General features: G+C 41.5%; 1 protein-coding gene across 2 annotated transcripts in view; it reads left to right on the top strand.

Moving 5' to 3' along the window:
* LOC126335479 (phosphatase Herzog) overlaps nt 1–18,438 on the top strand; it is a 56,035-nt gene extending 37,597 nt beyond the window's left edge. For both annotated transcript variants that reach the window (XM_049998798.1, XM_049998797.1), the window contains one exon: nt 16,142–18,438. In XM_049998798.1, coding sequence (XP_049854755.1) covers nt 16,142–16,402 — 261 coding nt within the window. In that variant the 3' untranslated portion in view covers nt 16,403–18,438. The remainder of the gene's footprint in view (nt 1–16,141) is intronic.
* The last annotated feature ends 569 nt before the right edge of the window (nt 18,439–19,007 follow it).

The following is a 19,007-nucleotide window of genomic DNA, read 5'->3' as shown; positions in this document are numbered from 1 at the left end:
CGATGCGCACCCTCCAGGGTTACGGAGGCAACTACCACAGCGTCAGTTCGTTCCCTGAGACCCCCCACTACTTCTCCCACCCAGCGGAACCAGTCCACACCTGCTCCCCTACTCAGAAATGAATCAGTCTTAAAAATTCTGAATCATACCTTGTATGTGTTGTGTCCTGCCCACTTGTCTAATATAGGGTGTCTAGGCATCTGTTTTCTTGGATAGATAGACAACAAATCAAGCAGATTGTATTAATGATTTTTATCACAGCAAAGTAAATTGACAATACTTAACTTTTCATATTTACGAAGATAGGTCTCAAGCAAATGGTGACAAGCAAATAATCAGGGCTGTGAGATTCACTACCATTCATCCCAGGGCAGAGATTGTAGTGAGCATAATTCTGTCAAGATTAAGCACTGTTCACGCGTCTCAAAATATTCAGCCCTTGGCCTAATATGAAAAGTAGACTCATTGGATGCTCTTCCACCACATGAAAGTTTGTGAGACATTTATATTCAAGCCTGGATGAAAGAACATTGTTGTAGTGGACTGAAGGAAATCGAGCAACAAATGTAGGCTGTGGGGCATGACTATCTACTTCTGTGCCCCCACATTGCTGCAGAAAGTTTGGGTCAATAACCAGAAATAATACAGAGCAGAAGAGCGTAGCTCACCTATATCTTTTAATTTAGGAACAGTAAATTGTAGAAACCTGACAGAATAATCAGTTGCATTAAAGCACCCACTTCCAGGACATGGAGAAGTTCAGTACCCCTGGATCAAATCCTCCTTGTGAATTAACAACAGGGATTGTTGTGCCGGCCAGCTTGGAGTTGATTAGGCAATTATCCACATCCACTTAAATAAATATTGTACTGGCTTCCAAGTCCCATCGCAGTTACAGAATATGCAAACACTTGGAAAAATGACGTCACATTTGACGGTGCGAAATGCACTACATGCAGACAGGAGGAGTAACAGATTCCTTCCCAAGGGGTGCTGGTAGTAGCTTTAAAGTGCCTTTGTGAGTCGCAACCCCATCATAATAATGGCCCATATACAGGCATGGTTGGTTCTCCATGAAGTCAGGGAAGTATTGTACCAGTCATGGGCCAGCATTGATTGGATATAGGGCACCAGGATGGATTGAAATTGGAGAAACTTAGGCTCCAAAGATAGTTTATTGTTGTCAAATTATACACATTTAAAAATGAGATCCAATAGAGTTGTCAGAAGTGTGATAATAAAACCAAGATAAAGTATAATCTCTCCACTGATCAAGGAGAGGAAGGCAGAGTGTTGTTGTAGGTTTTATTGTAGACAAGAATTTTAAAAATGATAATGCAGATATAAGGAATCTGGCAGAATAGCAGGGCTTGTTTTAAAAGTAAACAAAAGGTATCACCTGAAAATCATTAAAGTGCATTCCTTGGTGTGCACATACTCAGGTGAAGAAGTGGAAAACTTCTGTGAAAAGATAATGAAATTGATGAGACTGCAAATTTGGCTGAAAAATAGTAACGTGAATTTTTGTGCAAATGTTGGGCACAAACCGAAGTATAATTCTTCAGTGTGAAACTTAATTCAGTGTAGTCCTGAGTATTCATGTGTAGATTACATGTGCAAAAAAAAGTGCAATACTTTTCGGAACAGCAACTTAAACAACCTGCCATTTAAAAAACTACCATTATAATAACAGAGACAATTTCCATTGTTTTCAGTCAACCTGTACCACGTAAATCAGAACCAAATTGTTTTCTTATGTTAATCAGTGTGTAACAGTCAACAAAGCAATTTAAAAGATATTTGTAAAAGAATGGCGGAGAAATGAAAGAAAGATGTGTTGACTTTAAAACAAAAATTAGAATTAACTGAAAGATTTGAGAAGGGGGAAACTGCCTGCAAATCTAAGTGCTGATTATGTTATGGCAATGCAGACTGTTTAGGACATTTATAAGAATAAGCAGAAAATCCAGTATTTTGTCAGGAAATGTTATTGTAATTCTGGACTACCTGCCCGAAAAAGCATGATGAGATTGCTTTGAACACTGAAGTTCGTGCTCCTGGATATAAGTCATCTAAAGAAAGCAAACAATTTTGTGCACTGCCAATGCTTCTGGAAACCACAAAGTGAAATTACTAGCGACTAGAATATGAGAAAAGGTTAAAAGCATTCAAGAATATTGCAGCTAGGGAGCTCCCTGTGCATTATTACAACCAATCAGGAGCATGAACAGATAGTGAAATTTTCAAAAACTGGTTCCACACACATTTTGTACTGTAATTTCTAGAAGAGAAAGGACTGCCACAGAAGGCTGTTCTGTTGCTTGGCAATGCCCCTTCACATCTCAGTGAGAGGATTCTTGTATCTGATGATGGTCTCATCATAACAAAGCTTTTATCTGGTAACATAACTGCCATTATATAGCCAGTGGACCAGGATGTAATTATATGGCTAAAACGGCACTACCGAGTTGGTACTGAGAATGCTAGTTGAAGAGGATGATTTGGTGGTGTTCTGGAAGAAGTTAACAATTCTAGATGCCTTTTACAGGATTTCTAATGTCTGACAGGCAGTCAAGCCACATACACTAATTAGTTTATCATGGAGGAAAATTCTTCTAGACATAGAAGAAATTGATTTTCAAGGTTTCAGTGATGATGAAATAACAACTACACAAATAATGAATCTGACAAAGGATTTAAATGGTTTTGAAGATGTCAAAGTTTGAGTAAGTGAATGAAGATTGATACATGTAATGTTGAAAATGTGGCCCCTGCTTCACAACAACACAGATAAGAGGACAGTGACTGTGAAGTGAAGATGAAGACTGTGACCTTGTCAGTCATTTTACCACATTGTAATCTGACGATGCTCTTATAGATTGTGCGGGCCAAAGTGGGTTTCAATACAGTTACATTTTTGCTGCAAGAAAAATTTGAAATGCTGTGCGAAAAAATATCAAGTCCCCTCAGAAACGGACAACATTAGAGACTATTTTAGAAATGAACAGTCTACAGAAGCTATGCATGGAATTTGGATAAATTTTCAGACAGAGAATACATGTTTGAAAATATTCCGATGATTCTTTTCTTTTTCTTTTTTTTTCCTTTTTTCCTTTCTTTCAGTTACTCATACATCTTCTCCCAAAATTGCCCTGAATAGTTGGGAGGGTACAGTATATTATACTAGAAATAATGTTGTCTGTAACTGGTAAAACTTCCAAGAGAGCAAATATGTTTGTCCTAAATTCATGCTTCCAGAAGAAAACAAGCAGAAAATGTTCTTGACATGGACAATATGGAACCAATAATGTAGCTGACTATATTTTATCAAACATCTAGGAAATAAATCCCACCTCTGAATTATAAGATCCAGAGTCAAATTAGACTGACACCTAGAAAGAAACAGCTCGTAATGCAGGAATTCAAGAGTGTGTACTTGGACTATGAGAATGCACTGTAATTAGGGACGTGAATGAAACTAAACAAGAAGTCCAACATCATCTAATATGAAGAGCGTTCTGTCATAGGAAATTATTTAACAAAGACATGCCAACAGAAAAAATTATTACAGCCATAATGATGACAGAAAAAAAAAATCTAAATGGAAAGATCTGAATTACACAAAGTCTTTTGGAAATTCTGCTAAAGGATGTGATAGGTTTCAGCGAAAATTTGGCACAAGAAACACATGAGCACATGAACACAAGGATAGGAAAAAAACAAAACAGAAGCTTGTGTTGGTAGGAAAACACATGCCATCCATTAAGATGGCAGAGAGAAAATGGTACAAGGAAAGATATTTTTAAATGTTTGTATAGGTGGAGAAGATGATGATGATGTTTCAGTAGTAATGATTGAAACTGAAGGAAATATTACACAAAAGATGCTTGTAAAATTGCTTACAGAATCTTTGTGAAACAAGACAATTTATCAAAATTGTAACAATGCTGTAATTGTATTTCACAAGAGGGGGACAGGCCAAACAAGATAAGTCTCCTGCCTGTAATATGCAAAATATTCATAAACCATTACCACCTGCATGAAAAAGTTTTAGATGTTTTACTAAACAAAAGAATAAGACATTATAGTATGAAATAGTGAATATGTGTGAAGATTTTGTGTGGAAGCTGTAGGTTTTGAGTAACCTTTTGACACTTTTTCACAGCCCAAATGAGACAAGTGTATATGAATATAGTGAAAAATATATACAACAGTACTACAGCTTCCATAAACTTCATCAAGATAACTATTATTAGCAGTTCTTGAGGAAGCTGTCAGATCCTGAAACAGAGAAAAGCAACCCAGGAAACATGTTAATTGTATTGTACCAGAACCACCCACAGTTCTGTCATACAGCAATGAGACATCGACTTTGTGTGCAAACCATTCCAAAACTGAAGGCCAATCAGTGTGCAGTTGAGAAAAGCACGTTGGGAATTACTAGAGTTGCATGCAGTTAAATAGTTTTTTAGGTGATACATTTTGTGCAAATAGTGATGGAAAATATTTTATGATGGTACCACTGTGTGCTTTGTCTCGGTCCTATGCCACAAGCTCAAGCTTACACCGGTAACTGGTAATCCTGGCTTTGTGTTCTTGGAAAACTGTTTTTGTTCAGCGTAATGTAATATTTGCTGTATTTGTTTTGTGCCCTCCCATAATGAACAATAGCTAAGTAACCTCGCCGTACCCAAAGAAAAACAAAAATCAATGCAAAATGTTCTATGCACATATAAAGCAGATGCTACATGGATGTGGCAAAATGATGCTGGTGGCTGCTACATCACATGGGACACTGTCCCATGCTATTGTGCATCACCCCACCAGCACACTTACACACCTCTCTAGCAGAGACAGGGAGACAAATAGATGAACCAGAGTGTAGGACATAATTATTACTGAAATGAAATAAGAGGCGAATTGATGGGGTCACTGGTCCAAGAAAGTACTTTGCTGGGTTTCAACAAATAAGGAAAAATGGCTCTGAGCACTATGGGACTTAACATCTGTGGGCATCAGTCCCCTAGAACTTAGTACTACTTAAACCTAACTAACCTAAGGACATCACACACATGCATGCCCGAGGCAGGATTCGAACCTGCAAATGTAGCAGCGCCTAGAACCGCGGCCAGCAACAAATAAGGACAGATCAAGGCAACAACCTAATAGAAGGTGGATGGATAACATTATAAAATACACTGGATAACATGGATGTATATGGCTGAAACTGTAATGCATGAAGGAGGCCCGTGGGCAACAGTGGATGTCGAATGTTTGCTACTGATGAAAGAAGCACCAAAATGAGTTGTCACTTGTTCTCAGGAGTTAGTAAATTTGAAGGTTTTGACTACATTATTTCCTCTCATACATTTGGATAATTGAAATCTGATCTGTATGTGATGGGGAATGGGTAGCTCTGAGGGATGAAGTAGTGAAGGCAGCAGAGAATAAAGTAGGTAAAAAGATGAGGGTTGCTAGAAATCCTTGGGTAACAGAAGAAATATTGAATTTAATTGATGAAAGGAGAAAATATAAAAATGCAGTAAATGAAGCAGGCAAAAAGGAATACAAACATCTCAAAAATGAGATCGACAGGAAGTGCAAAACGGCTAAGCAGGGATGGCTAGAGGACAAATGTAAGGATGTAGAAGCTTATCTCACTAGGGGTAAGATGGATGCTGCCTACAGGAAAATTAAAGAGACCTTTGGAGAGAAGAGAACCACGTGTTTGAATATCAAGAGCTCAGATGGCAATCCAGTTCTGAGCAAAGAAGGGAAGGCAGAAAGGTGGAAGGAGTATATAGAAGGTTTATACAAGGGCGATGTACTTGAGGACAATATTATGGAAATGGAAGAGGATGTAGATGAAGACGAAATGGGAGGTAAGATACTGCGTGAAGAGTTTGACAGAGCACTGAAAGACCTGAGTCGAAACAAGGCCCCCGGAGTAGACAACATTCCATTAGAACTACTGACGGCCTTGGGAGACAAAACTCTACCAGCTGGTGAGCAAGATGTATGAGACAGGTGAAATACCCTCAGACTTCAAGAAGAATATAATAATTCCAATCGCAAAGGAGGCAGGTGCTGACAGATGTGAAAATTACCGAACTATCAGTTTAATAAGTCACAGCTGCAAAATACTAACGCGAATTCTTTACAGATGAATGGAAAAACTGGTAGATGCGGACCTCTGGGAGGATCAGTTTGGATTCCGTCGAAATGTTGGAACACGTGAGGCAATACTGACCTTACGACTTATCTTAGAAGAAAGATTAAGAAAAGGCAAACCTACGTTTCTAGCATTTGTAGACTTAGAGAAAGCTTTTGACAATGTTGACTGGAATACTCTCTTTCAAATTCTGAAGGTGGCAGGGGTAAAATACAGGGAGCGAAAGGCTATTTATAATTTGTACAGAAACCAGATGGCAGTCATAAGAGTCGAGGGGCATGAAAGGGAAGCAGTGGTTGGGAAAGGAGTGAGACAGGGTTGTAGCCTCTCCCCGATGTTATTCAATCTGTATATTGAGCAAGCAGTAAAGGAAACAAAAGAAAAATTTGGAGTAGGTATTAAAATTCATGGAGAAGAAATAAAAACTTTGAGGTTCGCCGATGACATTGTAATTCTGTCAGAGGCGGCAAAGGGCTTGGAAGAGCAGTTGAACGGAATGGACAGTGTCTTGAAAAGAGGATATAAGATGAACATCAACAAAAGCAAAACGAGGATAATGGAATGTAGTCAAATTAAATCGGGTGATGCTGGGGGAATTAGATTAGGAAATGAGACACTTAAAGTAGTAAAGGAGTTTTGCTATTTACGAAGTAAAATAACTGATGATGGTCGAAATATAGAGGATATAAAATGTAGACTGGCAATGGCAAGGAAAGCGTTTCTCAAGAAGAGAAATTTGTTAACATCGAATATAGATTTATGTATCAGGAAGTCGTTTATGAAAGTATTTGTTTGGAGTGTAGCCATGTATGGAAGTGAAACATGGACGATAACTAGTTTGGACAAGAAGAGAATAGAAGCTTTCGAAATGTGGTGCTACAGAAGAATACTGAAGATAAGGTGGATAGATCACGTAACTAATGAGGAGGTATTGAATAGGATTGGGGAGAAGAGAAGTTTGTGGCACAACTTGACTAGAAGAAGGGATCGGTTGGTAGGACATGTTTTGAGGCATCAAGGGACCACAAATTTAGCATTGGAGGGCAGCGTGGAGGGTAAAAATCGTAGAGGGAGACCAAGAGATGAATACACTAAGCAGATTCAGAAGGATGTAGGTTGCAGTAGGTACTGGGAGATGAAGCAGCTTGCACAGGATAGAGTAGCATGGAGAGCTGCATCAAACCAGTCTCAGGACTGAAGACAACAACAACAACAACATGTGATAATTCATTGAGCAACGTAAATAATGCTTCTTCAGTCATGGAATCTGGCAAATTACTTCTATTGTGGACTTCAGTATTTATTGCTCCATGTCTGATAATTTGTATTTAAGATTCTTGACTACATAAACTGTGCATAACAGGCTTTGTTGTGGGCTCACTCTCTATTTGAATTGAGTCTTTGACTGATTCATTCCACATTTTTTCGATAAAAGAACCATTCTAACAATCTACAAAACATTTAACTAAGTAACATTACTTAAATTGTCCTAAACAAGTTTGTTGTGCCCATGGTAAGCAGTAGCTCTAATTATATTCTTTTCTTGCACAGCTTTTTGTTTGTTTAAATCACTGGGAAGTTTTTCTGTGGGGTAGTCATTGCTCTGCGAGTGTTAAGCAGCTGATCTCCAGGTGGTAGCAACCTCTAAGAAGTCAGTCAATTGTAAATTTTTGTTCACCCATACCTCGACCTTATATTTCATAAAATAAATCTTATCATACAGAGATGCAAGTGAGACAATTTTTTTTACAATTATGCAAGTATTTTTTCTAGCATGAAGGTAATAACATTCCTCCTCCTCCTCCCTGACCTTACTCCTATCTTCGCAGAGTTGGCATGTTACTCTGGTTTCGGCAGTGTTAGTAGTAGAGGGTGACTGGATGCCCTTCCTGTCACCACATCTCCCCCCACCCCTTCCAGAGAGAATTTTTGTACACTATATAACTACATTGTTTGTTATACTATACGAAAGTGTGAAAATGTTTGCAAAGTGCTTGTGAATTGTGTAACCGAGGCCAGTCATGGGAACCAGCATCGTATTCACCTAGTCATATGTGGAAACGGCTTATATACCACAGGTTCTCATGTTCAATCTGCTGGGCAGGATTCATTTCTGGGCCAGTGCAGTTCACTGAATCTCAGAAAGCATGCTAACATGTACTGGTATCCAGATGGGTGAAAGCAATAACTTTTAACGTAGCTATTTTCATAGGGTAGGATAGGAGTAGATTATGACAATTCTAATTAATTAATTTTAGTTCTTTGTTGTGGAAAGGATAGTTGCTACTCACCATATGGTCAATATGCCGAGTCTTAGAGAGGCACAATGAAAAGACTATCAGAAAATAAGCTTTCATTTAATAAGGTCTTCAACTGAAATAAATCACACACACACACACACACACACACACACACACACACACACACACAAACGCACGTGCGCGCAAACTCTCACACATGACTGTGGTCTCTGGCTGCTGAGGCCAGTCTGGCCTCAGCTGCCAGAGACAGTGGTCATGTGTGTGTTAGTTGCATTTGTGTGTGTGTGTGTGTGTGTGTGTGTGTGTGTATTTTGTCTATTTTCAATGAAGGCCTTGTTGGTCAAAAGCTTATTTTCTGACCGTCGTTTTGTCATTGCGCCTATCTGCGACTCAGCATCTCTGCTATATGGTGAGTAGCAACTATTCTTTTTGTAATATTGTCATTATTTCATCCTGGATTTTCCAACGTTTAATTATGGTTCTTTAATCATATGCTGTGAATATATTGTGACCATGGTTGAAATGTTTAATGTTTCATGGCACTGCACCGTCACCACCAACCCCACCTCGATCTCAGCATTTCATTATGATGTACGTGATGCACAAATCTGTTGCTTACGATGGCCTCATATTAATGTGGAAGTCCTCACTAATTTTCACATCATTTTTTCTCCATATGGAATTTAGCTTGCTTATTTAGCAAATAAAATGGCCTGAATGATTAAGGATACCATTTTCCCAATACAAAGTCATATGAAGATGTTCTTTCTCCGCAGCATGAGAGTTTTTATGGTCTTTTGGAAATAGGAACAATCTGTAGCAATAGTCAAATATATTCACAGGAATCCCACTGCAGAAAATCAAATCCCCCCCTCATGGGGCCCACAGTCCCTTTTGTGAGTACGTGTGTGGTGTGAACAGAGCTCGAGCTATTGCAGTCTCCTTCCTTTTTCCAGACTGGATTATTGTCCCTGTTCCTCTCCTTCCCTGTCCTTGCTCCTTTCTTCCTTCCCCCTTGGTGGACTTCCTTATATCGACCTGGCTATCCTCCCGGCTTTGTTTTTGGTGTGTGCTATTGTTTAGTTTGCTGTTTCCATCTCCTTTTTGGCGTTTTTGGTCTCCTTGGGGTTTGAGCTCCATTTCCAAAGTTTTCCGTTCAGTCTGAGCCATTTGGGGATGAACTCCCAACCTGGTTTCCATGGTGAAGACTCCTCTCTCCCTCACCTCCCTTTTCCTCTTGCAACCCCTGGTCCCCTTCCTGCTAGGTCAGCAGCACAGGAGCCAGTCCATGTGGTGGGGCTATTAAGTACCCACTTGGCTGAACCCCCTGACAACACAGGGATCACACTGCTATATCTGAGCTGTTAACGCTTTGTGTATGCCAAGGAATCAATGCTCATCACTTTGGGGCATCAGAACTCCTAGCAATGGCCGCCGTGCCAGATGGCCCTTGCTGTGGCTGGGTGGCATCCACAGGGCAAGCCCCTGGTCGGAGTGGGTGGTACGGGGGCAGACGCCTTGCACGTGAAGCGACAAAAGTGTCAACATCCTCGCCATTCTGTGGCTGTCTCTAAGAGTGATAGAAGACATGAAAGTCCTTCTTCTGATTCTTCGACCTTCCCCTCTCTGGCCATCTCCTGGGAAGAGGGTCAAGTTCGCTGGCTTTGGTTGAAACCTTTCCCTCGGTACCTGGTTTGTACAAGATGGCGAAAATTTTGCCACGACCAAGCCTTTGTTTTTCATGGAGATGATTGAAGATAAGCATGTCTAAATGGAATCCTTGAGTTAAATGCGGTCCTGTTCTTTGCTCATAAAGACATTCTCTGCTGCCCAATCTGAAGCTGTGCATGCTTGTGACCATCTTGGTGATATTCCAGTCTCTGTCGTACCCCACCAATCTTTGAACTCAGTACAGGACATAATTTTCCACCGGGATCTTCTTCTCCAGACTGATGAGCTCTGTGCAAACCTCAAGCGGTGAGGAGTCTGATTTATCCGCTGTATACAATGAAGCTCTAAAAACAATCACACTGATACAGGCGCCTTTATCCTGGCCTTCGAGGGAGTACCCTCCTAAGAGAACGTCAAGGTGATGGTGTAGTGGTGTGATGTAAAACTTTACATTCCACTACCAATGAGATGCTTTAAATGCTTAAGGTTTGGACACGCCTTTCCGCTGCACCCATGATCCCCTCTGTGGTGACTGTGGCCCCCCCCCCTCCCCCCCCCACTCCCCTCCATGACGGGAGTTCCTGTGCTCCTCCACCAGTGTGCGTAAATCGTAATGCACAGCATCCTCCATGCTCCCCAGCATGCCTAGTGTATGTGAAAGAACAACGAATTGAAGCGTACAAGACCTTAGATTGACTTACCTACACTGAGGCTTGTCGAAAGTATGACCAGCTCCATCCCGTGCCTATAATGTCTACTTTTGCTTCAGTTACATCCATTCCCCCTCCTACCCTCTCCTCTTCCCAGCCCCGCCCCATTCGCCCCACACCTTCCTCCTCACCATCCATCTCCCACTCCCCTTCCCCCTCCCCATCAGTACCCATACCCTTTTTCTTCGGGTGCTGCTCCCCCTCCCCCACCGGAGAAGCACTCTCCTCCTTCGGCAGCCGCCGGTGCTGGAGCTCCTTCCCGGGACTCCTCTTCCCGGCACCCCCCCTTAAAGGCGATCTGCAGCTCCACATCGGCCCCGTGATCATGGCCGGTGGACGCCAAGATTGCTGGGTGTAATCCCGTGCCCGACCTCGCTGCAGTCTGCCCTTCTCTTCCTTCACTAGACAAGAAGCAGAAACACAAGAACAAGGGCAAGGCCCCTCTCGTACCCCCTGAGGTGCCGCCTTCCTTTCCTCGGGCCAATGAACCAACTGAATCTGACCCCACCTATATGTACATTACCCCCCATTCTTATCGATGACAGATGGCGACTCGGCAGCGTGACTGGCTCTTGTCCATTCGCTTCCCCTTTGGATACCAGCTTGAGAATTCTCCAGTGGAATTGTAATAGATATTTGTGTCTCACCTCCCCGAGTTGCAACACCTTCTTTCCTCCTCCTCCTCTGCTGCTTGTATTGCTCTCCAGGAGACCCATTTTGTCACCCACACTTTGTGGGTTCCACACTTTCTGTCGGAACCAAATTGGCCCCTTGCGGGCTTCTGGTCGTGTTTGTACCTTGCTCCACAAGGACTGTGTTAGTAAATGGGTTCCTCTCCATACCACTCTGGAAGCCATTGCTGTCAGGGTCCACTTGGCCTCTCCAATCACAATCTGTAATCTCTACCTCCCACCTGGCAGGCCGCCCACATCCCTTGCCCTAACCACCCTTCTTCAACAATTGTCTTCTCCCTTCTTGCTTCTAGGGGATTTTAATTCTCACAGCCCTCTTTGGGGTAGTCACACAACTACTGCCCTGGGCAGGACAGTTGAAATGTTCTGGCAGGGCTTGACCTCTGTCTACTAAACACCGACACTCCCACACACTTTAGTGTGGCATGCGGCACTTTCTCTGCCGTTGACCTCTACGTCTGCAGTCCCGAGCCTTGTTCCCTCCATTCAATGAGGTGTCCACGATGACTTATCTGACAGCGATCATTACCCGATTGTTTTGACCTTCCTTCAGTGTATCTCGCTCTGTCACCCTCCCAGGTGGGTCTTCTCTAAAGCCAATCGGCGTGCCTTCTCCTCTGCTACCATCCCCCCTGTACTACCACACGCAAGACTCGAGTTTCACACGGAATTTGCAGCCTCCCCTCCAGTAAAACCAGGAGCGCTGGCAGTCACGCCCCGCCTCCAGTCCGTGTGGAGGTGGAATCACATGACCGGCCTGTGGCCGTTGTGGAGGGGAGGCTGCAAATTCCGTGTGAAACTTGACTCTTGCACAACCACACAGCAGTATTGATTAGTCTACACAGACATTGACTGCTGCCATTCTTTTTGCAGCTGTTTCAGCCATACCTTCTTCCTCAGGTTCCTCCCTTTCGGAAGATGATCTCTTGGTGGACCCCAGAAATCGCTGTGGCCATAAAAGACCGATGCCGTGCTCTTCAACCCTTCAAGTGGCACCCGTCTACTGCTCTTCTTCTGGTCTTTAAACGACTCCGCACCTGGGCCCACTACCTAATCAAATTTAAGAAACGGATTTGCTGGAAACGATATGTGGCTGCCATAAGACCGCACAACACCTCTTCACAAGTCTGGGCGAAACTTGGGCAAATTTTTGGCCATCGTCATCCTACCGGTGTTGAAGGAATTTCTGTACGTGGTGTTGTCCTTACCCATCCGGACTTTGTCGCAGAACATTTCGCTCAACACTTTGCCCAAGCCTCTGCATCTACTTACACCTGCTTACATCTATGTGAGACACACATTCCTCTTCCTGAAAGAGTGCTCGGAATAACTGCCTTTGTCTTTCATTTCTTGCTGCTTGGAGCCTTATAATGCGCCATTTAGTGATAGTGAATTCGCCAGTGCTCTCACCCTTTGTCCCGACATGGCTCCTGGAACAGATTGGATACATGTCTAAAAGGTCCAACACTTATTGGTGGCTGGCCACTGTCGTATACTGACCCTTTCCAACTGTCTGTGGAGTGAGGGGGTATTTCCTACCCAGTGACAGGAAAGCACTATTATTCCGGTGTTGAGGCCTGGGAAGCCACCTCTTCAGTTGGATAACTACTGTCCAATTAGCCTTACCAACACCCTCTGCAAGCTCTTTGAATGCCTGGTGAGTCAGCGGCTGTTTTGGATCTTTGAATCTCGCGACCTTTTGTCATCGATTCAAGGTGGTTTTCGCTGTGGCCACTCTATGGTTTATAACATTGTCCACCTGGAATCTGCTATCCGATCTGCTTTTGCCCATCGACGGCACCTCATTGCAGTCTTCTTTGACTTGCATAAAGTCTGACACCATCTGGCGCCACCACATCCTCCCAGCCTTCACGAATGGGGCCTTCGTGGCACTCTGCCCATTTTTATCTGTAACTTTCTCTTTTGTCGCGCTTTTCAGGTTCAAGTTGGTTCCTCCTACAGCACTTCCCATCGGCAAGAAAATGTGGTACCACAGGGTTCCATGCTGAACATCCCTCTCTTTCTCGTAGCCATTAATGGACTGGTGGCAGCTGCTGGGCCGACAGTGTCCCCCTCTTTGTACGCTGACAATTTCTGCATCTGTGTCACTTCCTCCGTCATGGGCACTGCAGAACGACGTCTACAGGGGGCAATCTACTGGGCGCAATTTTGGGCTCTCTCCCTCCCATGGTTTTCAGTTTTCGGTAGCCAAGTCGTGTGTTGCGCATTTATGTCGTCACCACACAGTCCATCCCCATACGGACCTGTTCCTCGATGGCCAATCCTGGGGTGCAGACTGCTATATTCTACTGCGATTGTACAAAGCACTGATCCAGTCTCATTTAGCTTACGGGAGTCCTGTCTATGGTTCTGCGTCACCTTCGACTTTGCAGATACTAGACCCCATCCACCATTGAGGGGTACGATTTGCGACTAGTGCCTTCTGGACTAGCCCCGTGATTAGCCCTCTCGCAGAGGTGGGGATCCCACCGCTGCGAGTTTTGTGCCAACAACAGCTGATGCCTTACAGGCTCCGCATTAGCTGCACCCCAAAGTACCCTAATTATGGTCTCCTTTATCCAAACAAGATGTGGTCTTACCATGGATGCCGCATTCAGTCGCCTTTTTTTAGTTCAGCACTTCCCTTTATCGCCTCTTTTCTCTGGTCGCACACGTACCCCTCCGTGGTGTGTCTCTCGGCTACAGCTTTATCTTCATCTCTCCATCAATTCAAAGGATTCTGTCCATCTGGAGGATCTTCACCTCCAGTTCTACTGTCTCCTCAGTTCATTCCTGGGTTCAGAAGTGATTTCTAGTGATGGCTCCATGGTTGCTGGTCACACTAGTTACGCTTACACCTTTGCGAGACACTGGACCGTGTCCACTTCTGATCAAGACTGTCCTTCACTATCTGTAGTGACTCCTTGAGCAGTTTGCAAGCTATCGCCCAGTGCTTCCCTCGCCACCAGTTGGTCACATTTGTCCAGGACTCTCTTTCTCTCCCTGGATATTCAGTGGTTTTTATTTGGACCCCCAGGCCATGTTGGGATCCCTGGCAATGAACTTGCCGATCAACTGGCTTAATTGGCTACTAAAAGGGCTTCTCTTGCTATTGTCATTCCGGAAATAGACCTTCGCTAGGCATTGTGGCTCCAGGTTTTGGGACTTTGGAATGCAGACTGGCACACACTTTCTTCGCTGAACAAGCTCAGGGCGATAAAGGATTCTACAACTATGTGGCGGTCCTCCTTATGGGCCTCTCGTAAGGCCTCTGTCGTCCTTTGCCTGCTCCACATCGGCCATACTTGGATGACTCACAGTTATTTCCTCCATCGTGAGGACCCCCCCTCTTTGTCGTTGTGGATCGCTGTTGGCTATTGTTCACCTCTTACTGCATTGACCCAACTTAACTGCCATGTAATCGACTCTTAGCTTTCCTGACTCGCTACCCCTGGCATTAGCTGACAGGCCTCAGCGGCTGATCTCGTTTTACGGTTTCTTTGCGATGAGGGTTTTTATCACGTTATTTGAGGGTGGGACCTTCAACCTTATTGGTGGGTGGAAGGGAAGGCAGGCCGTATTGTTGCCCCCTTCGCCCCAATTGAACTGGCTTCGACTGGGCCTGGTGGTTCACACCCGCCCTCTGCCTTCTCACTCATTTCGTTATGGGGTCTGTTTTATCTTGAGTGTCTATCTTCTCTACCTGTGCTTCTTCCTTTATGCTCCTGTTGTTGATCACTTTCTTTCCCTCCTCTGTTTTTCTGCCTTCTTCCTTCCTTCTCTGTCAATCGTTTGTAGTTTTATGGCCATTGTAGTTCCCTCTTATTGTGTGAGATTTTATCAGTTTTAGTTATACCAAGGTCGGAGGTACTGATGACCTCATTGTTTGGTCCCTTCTCCAATCCAACCAACTAAATTCTGGCTGCATGTAACACGAAGATACAAATTGAATTTAATATGTAATATCTATTGAAAAGCATATAAACTAAATTTAAAAAAAAGTAAATTATATTATGGAATCAGAACCTAGAAAACTGAGAGGGCCCTTACCAGATAAGCAAAAGAAATTGGTGATTGATAGGCTCTGTTACAGATATATGTCAGGATATCAAAACTTGCCTACAAACAAGACGCCGAACATGAGTTTGGTTGTTAACAGACTGACTTTAGGGGCTTAATTCATGTAAGAAAGAATAGGTTTTCAAGATTACAGTCTTTCTGGAATAGTTTAGAACTATTTTCTGTTTCCTGGTTAGAGAGATTCCTTACATTGTTGAGCCATGGCCAGAAAAATTTCTTTATGGAATAATGTGTTTACCACTGTGTATCAGATTTGTTTCCTTTTTTACTGATAAAAGTTCTGTTATTATTATTATTATTATTATTATTATTATCATTATCTAGCGAGCCATGTGTGTTGTTGTTGCCATGTAACTGATCCATTTCTAAGGTTGGAAGTAGGCAAAGGTATAACATTTCTGCAGGAGGCATACTTAATGAAGTACTGCTGTTTGTAACCCAACATTCTGACCACTAACAACTACTCTACATTTTATAGAGAATTTGTTGTGAATTGGAACAGCATTGTTGATTGCACTAGCTTACATTCATTACAACTTGTAACTGCTTTTTCAGGTGCCTGTTGCTTCATGGTTTGATGACATGACTGATTCTGAGCTTCTGGATCTGATACCATTTTTTGAGAAGCTTAGCAAAGTGGATAATGTGTACACAGTTCTCTGCAATTCAAACCATCCATATAACACGACAGCACCATCCACAGTACCATCACCACTGTCAAATCAGCAGCAACAGCAGCAGCAGCAGCAGCAGCAACAGCAACAATTACACAGCCTTCAAGTGAACAATCATACACAATTGAATGTGGGCTCGTAGCCAAGCTTGTATGTTAACTTTGTTTTAGTCGATCAGTGTGAACCTGTTGGTGTTAAGACAAGGCAGAAGCTGGGACCTGAAGTTAAAGGCCATGCTGTTAATCGTTAAAAGTGTGTAACTGTGAGTGCGAGTGAGATGTGTCAGATTCGTTTGAAATTGTGTTATTTGTGGTCACGGAAACCACATGTTACAAATGAAATTTGCTTCATCCTTTTCAAGAAAGTGCAGGACTTTGATTTCCATGCAAAACTATTGCATGAATCAACTGTAACACTTCACTTTTGATGCCTGTTGCAAGAGAGCAAGTGTAAATATTTTATAAAAAGAAATTCAGAAATTTTATCCAACAGTCCAAGTGCCAATATTGCCTTCTGAAAAGATTAATTGTTCCTCGTTGGCAAGGAAAGAAATTATTCAGCAGGTCATGTTGTGTATACATGTAAGTGTGCCCATGTGTTTCTGTGTGTGTATGTGTGTGTGTATTCTCGGTCCAACTCCCTCAACAAAGTCAACTCCCAGTTATTTTTGCTGACAAGAATAGTTTTTTATAATGGAATCTGTTTCCCCAGATTATATTACAAACAATTTTGATAAGGCAGAATGAAACCCTGTGCAATTTTTGTAACCAGTCAAGGGATCTTGTATAATCTATTGTCATATTTGCTTGTTACATTTAATATGATTTTACTCTGACTAGTGAAAGATTTTATGTACGACTAAAAAATTATATATATATACATATATTTATGGCACTAATCAGCCACTGTAATAAATTAATTTTGGAATGAGTTACCTGCTGTACAGAGTAAATTTGACAATGATTGAAGAAATAATTTGGTGTTACAGTTTTTAACAATACAAACAGTCCTGAAGCAAGCACTTACTTCACATATTTTAATGCTCAGGAAAGTTTGGTGCTACTTTCTTTTTTTATGTAACATTATTCAGGTACACACAATGCCGAGAAAGAACATAAGTTCATGGGAATTAGAATTTGCAACCAAAAGAACAATCATAAATATGAGTTATTAGCCCTCCTCTCCATCTTTTACTTGCCTACCTTCAAGCAAGTAAAGCAAAATTGCTTTTTAAAAAAGCAGTTACTTATAGGACGCCATTGAATGAATAAAGAAAATGGAGTTGATAAAATGATGGTAGATCTGTAATTTGAGCTGTTAAATTTGATGTACTGTGGTTATTTGCCACACACCTATTATAAGTATGTGACTTTGCTAATCTCTATAGTGGCCTTATACAAGCATGCCAGCATATTGTGTTGGCATGTTTGGATGTGTGATTTCGCATATCTGGCGATATTTACACAGCTTTTATCTTTATTATAATTTTTTACTCTGACTATTTATATATGTATAAAAGAGAGTAACCAAGTAACCTGTTCATGGATTTCAGTATTTACCCTTCTGGTGGTGGTTGCCAATATTTACTGTGGCAGGGCAACTCTGATTTTAGTTCAACTCTTGCAGTACAAATGAGCATCACAATATCAGTCTGTACCAATGATTGGTTTTACTTAATTGATGTATGTATCATCCAGCGGGGGGTTTGTTTATGTGCTACATGAATTGTTGGTTAAGAAATTGAAGTTTTGTTTTATTTTTGTAAAGTTTATTGTGTACTCATTATGAATCATACTTAAGATATTTTGCAACAAATAAACTGAAATGTGCTTTTTGTTTTTCCTTGTGAATGATAAAAGTACCTTGTTTTATTTAATTTGTAGTTGATCAGTGTGTACATAATTAAAATGTAATATTCTACCCATTTGCTTGTCTTCCTAAGTTTTATTGCTTATTTGTTAAAGAGATTGTACTTAGACCTTAGATTTGACACATTATAAATTTGTGAAACTGGCTGGTTTTAAAAGTTGGTTCGGTGCTATCTATAACTGAATGTGATAAAAGTAAATAAATCTGTTCAGAAGACCATTATTTATGGAAAGTGCTGTATCTTTCTTTTAATTACTTGTTATAGACTTTATTTAAAGACATACCACAATAAAGAAAGTTGTGCCTTCACATTTTATTAGCTTCTTGGACAGTTGATTGTCATTTTGTGTATCCATAAAAGTTGAATTATTGCCCAATTTCCTTGGTTATTGTATGTATACACAATTTCAAGCAGATTAGCAAAAACAATTTAAATAATATACTAATTTTTATTCCTGGCTCCCAACAAATACACTGACACTACATAAATTGGTATCTGACACTGGTTTGTTCAAAGACCATTTGTTTACATACATGAAAGTAGTAATTATTCAGTTTCATTTCCTGCATATCAGAATTCAGAACCTTTTCAACATCTCTCAATTGTGCTAAGTTAAACAGCAACAGAGATATAAACTAAATAATCCTTTGGTCAAGGAGTGTTATAATGTGATTCTAAATAAGTTTCTGAAAAAAAACATTAGTATTTTATTTATTTGTAGGCTTTTAGCAGTGCTTAGTACGGCAAGTACGTGGTGGCTTGTATAGAATTACAGCTTTGTTGTTGATTGCAAACTCAAATGGTGAGCTTAGAATTCCTCTCATCATTGTAATAGCTTTCTTTTGCAACTTTGAGCATTTCTTGGTAATTGGTTAAT

This window comes from Schistocerca gregaria, chromosome 2 (genome assembly GCF_023897955.1).
Source record: "Schistocerca gregaria isolate iqSchGreg1 chromosome 2, iqSchGreg1.2, whole genome shotgun sequence".
NCBI classification, from domain to species: Eukaryota; Metazoa; Arthropoda; class Insecta; order Orthoptera; family Acrididae; genus Schistocerca; species Schistocerca gregaria.
The sequence above is the reverse complement of the archived record's forward strand: the minus strand, read 5'-3'. Positions and strand labels throughout refer to the sequence as shown.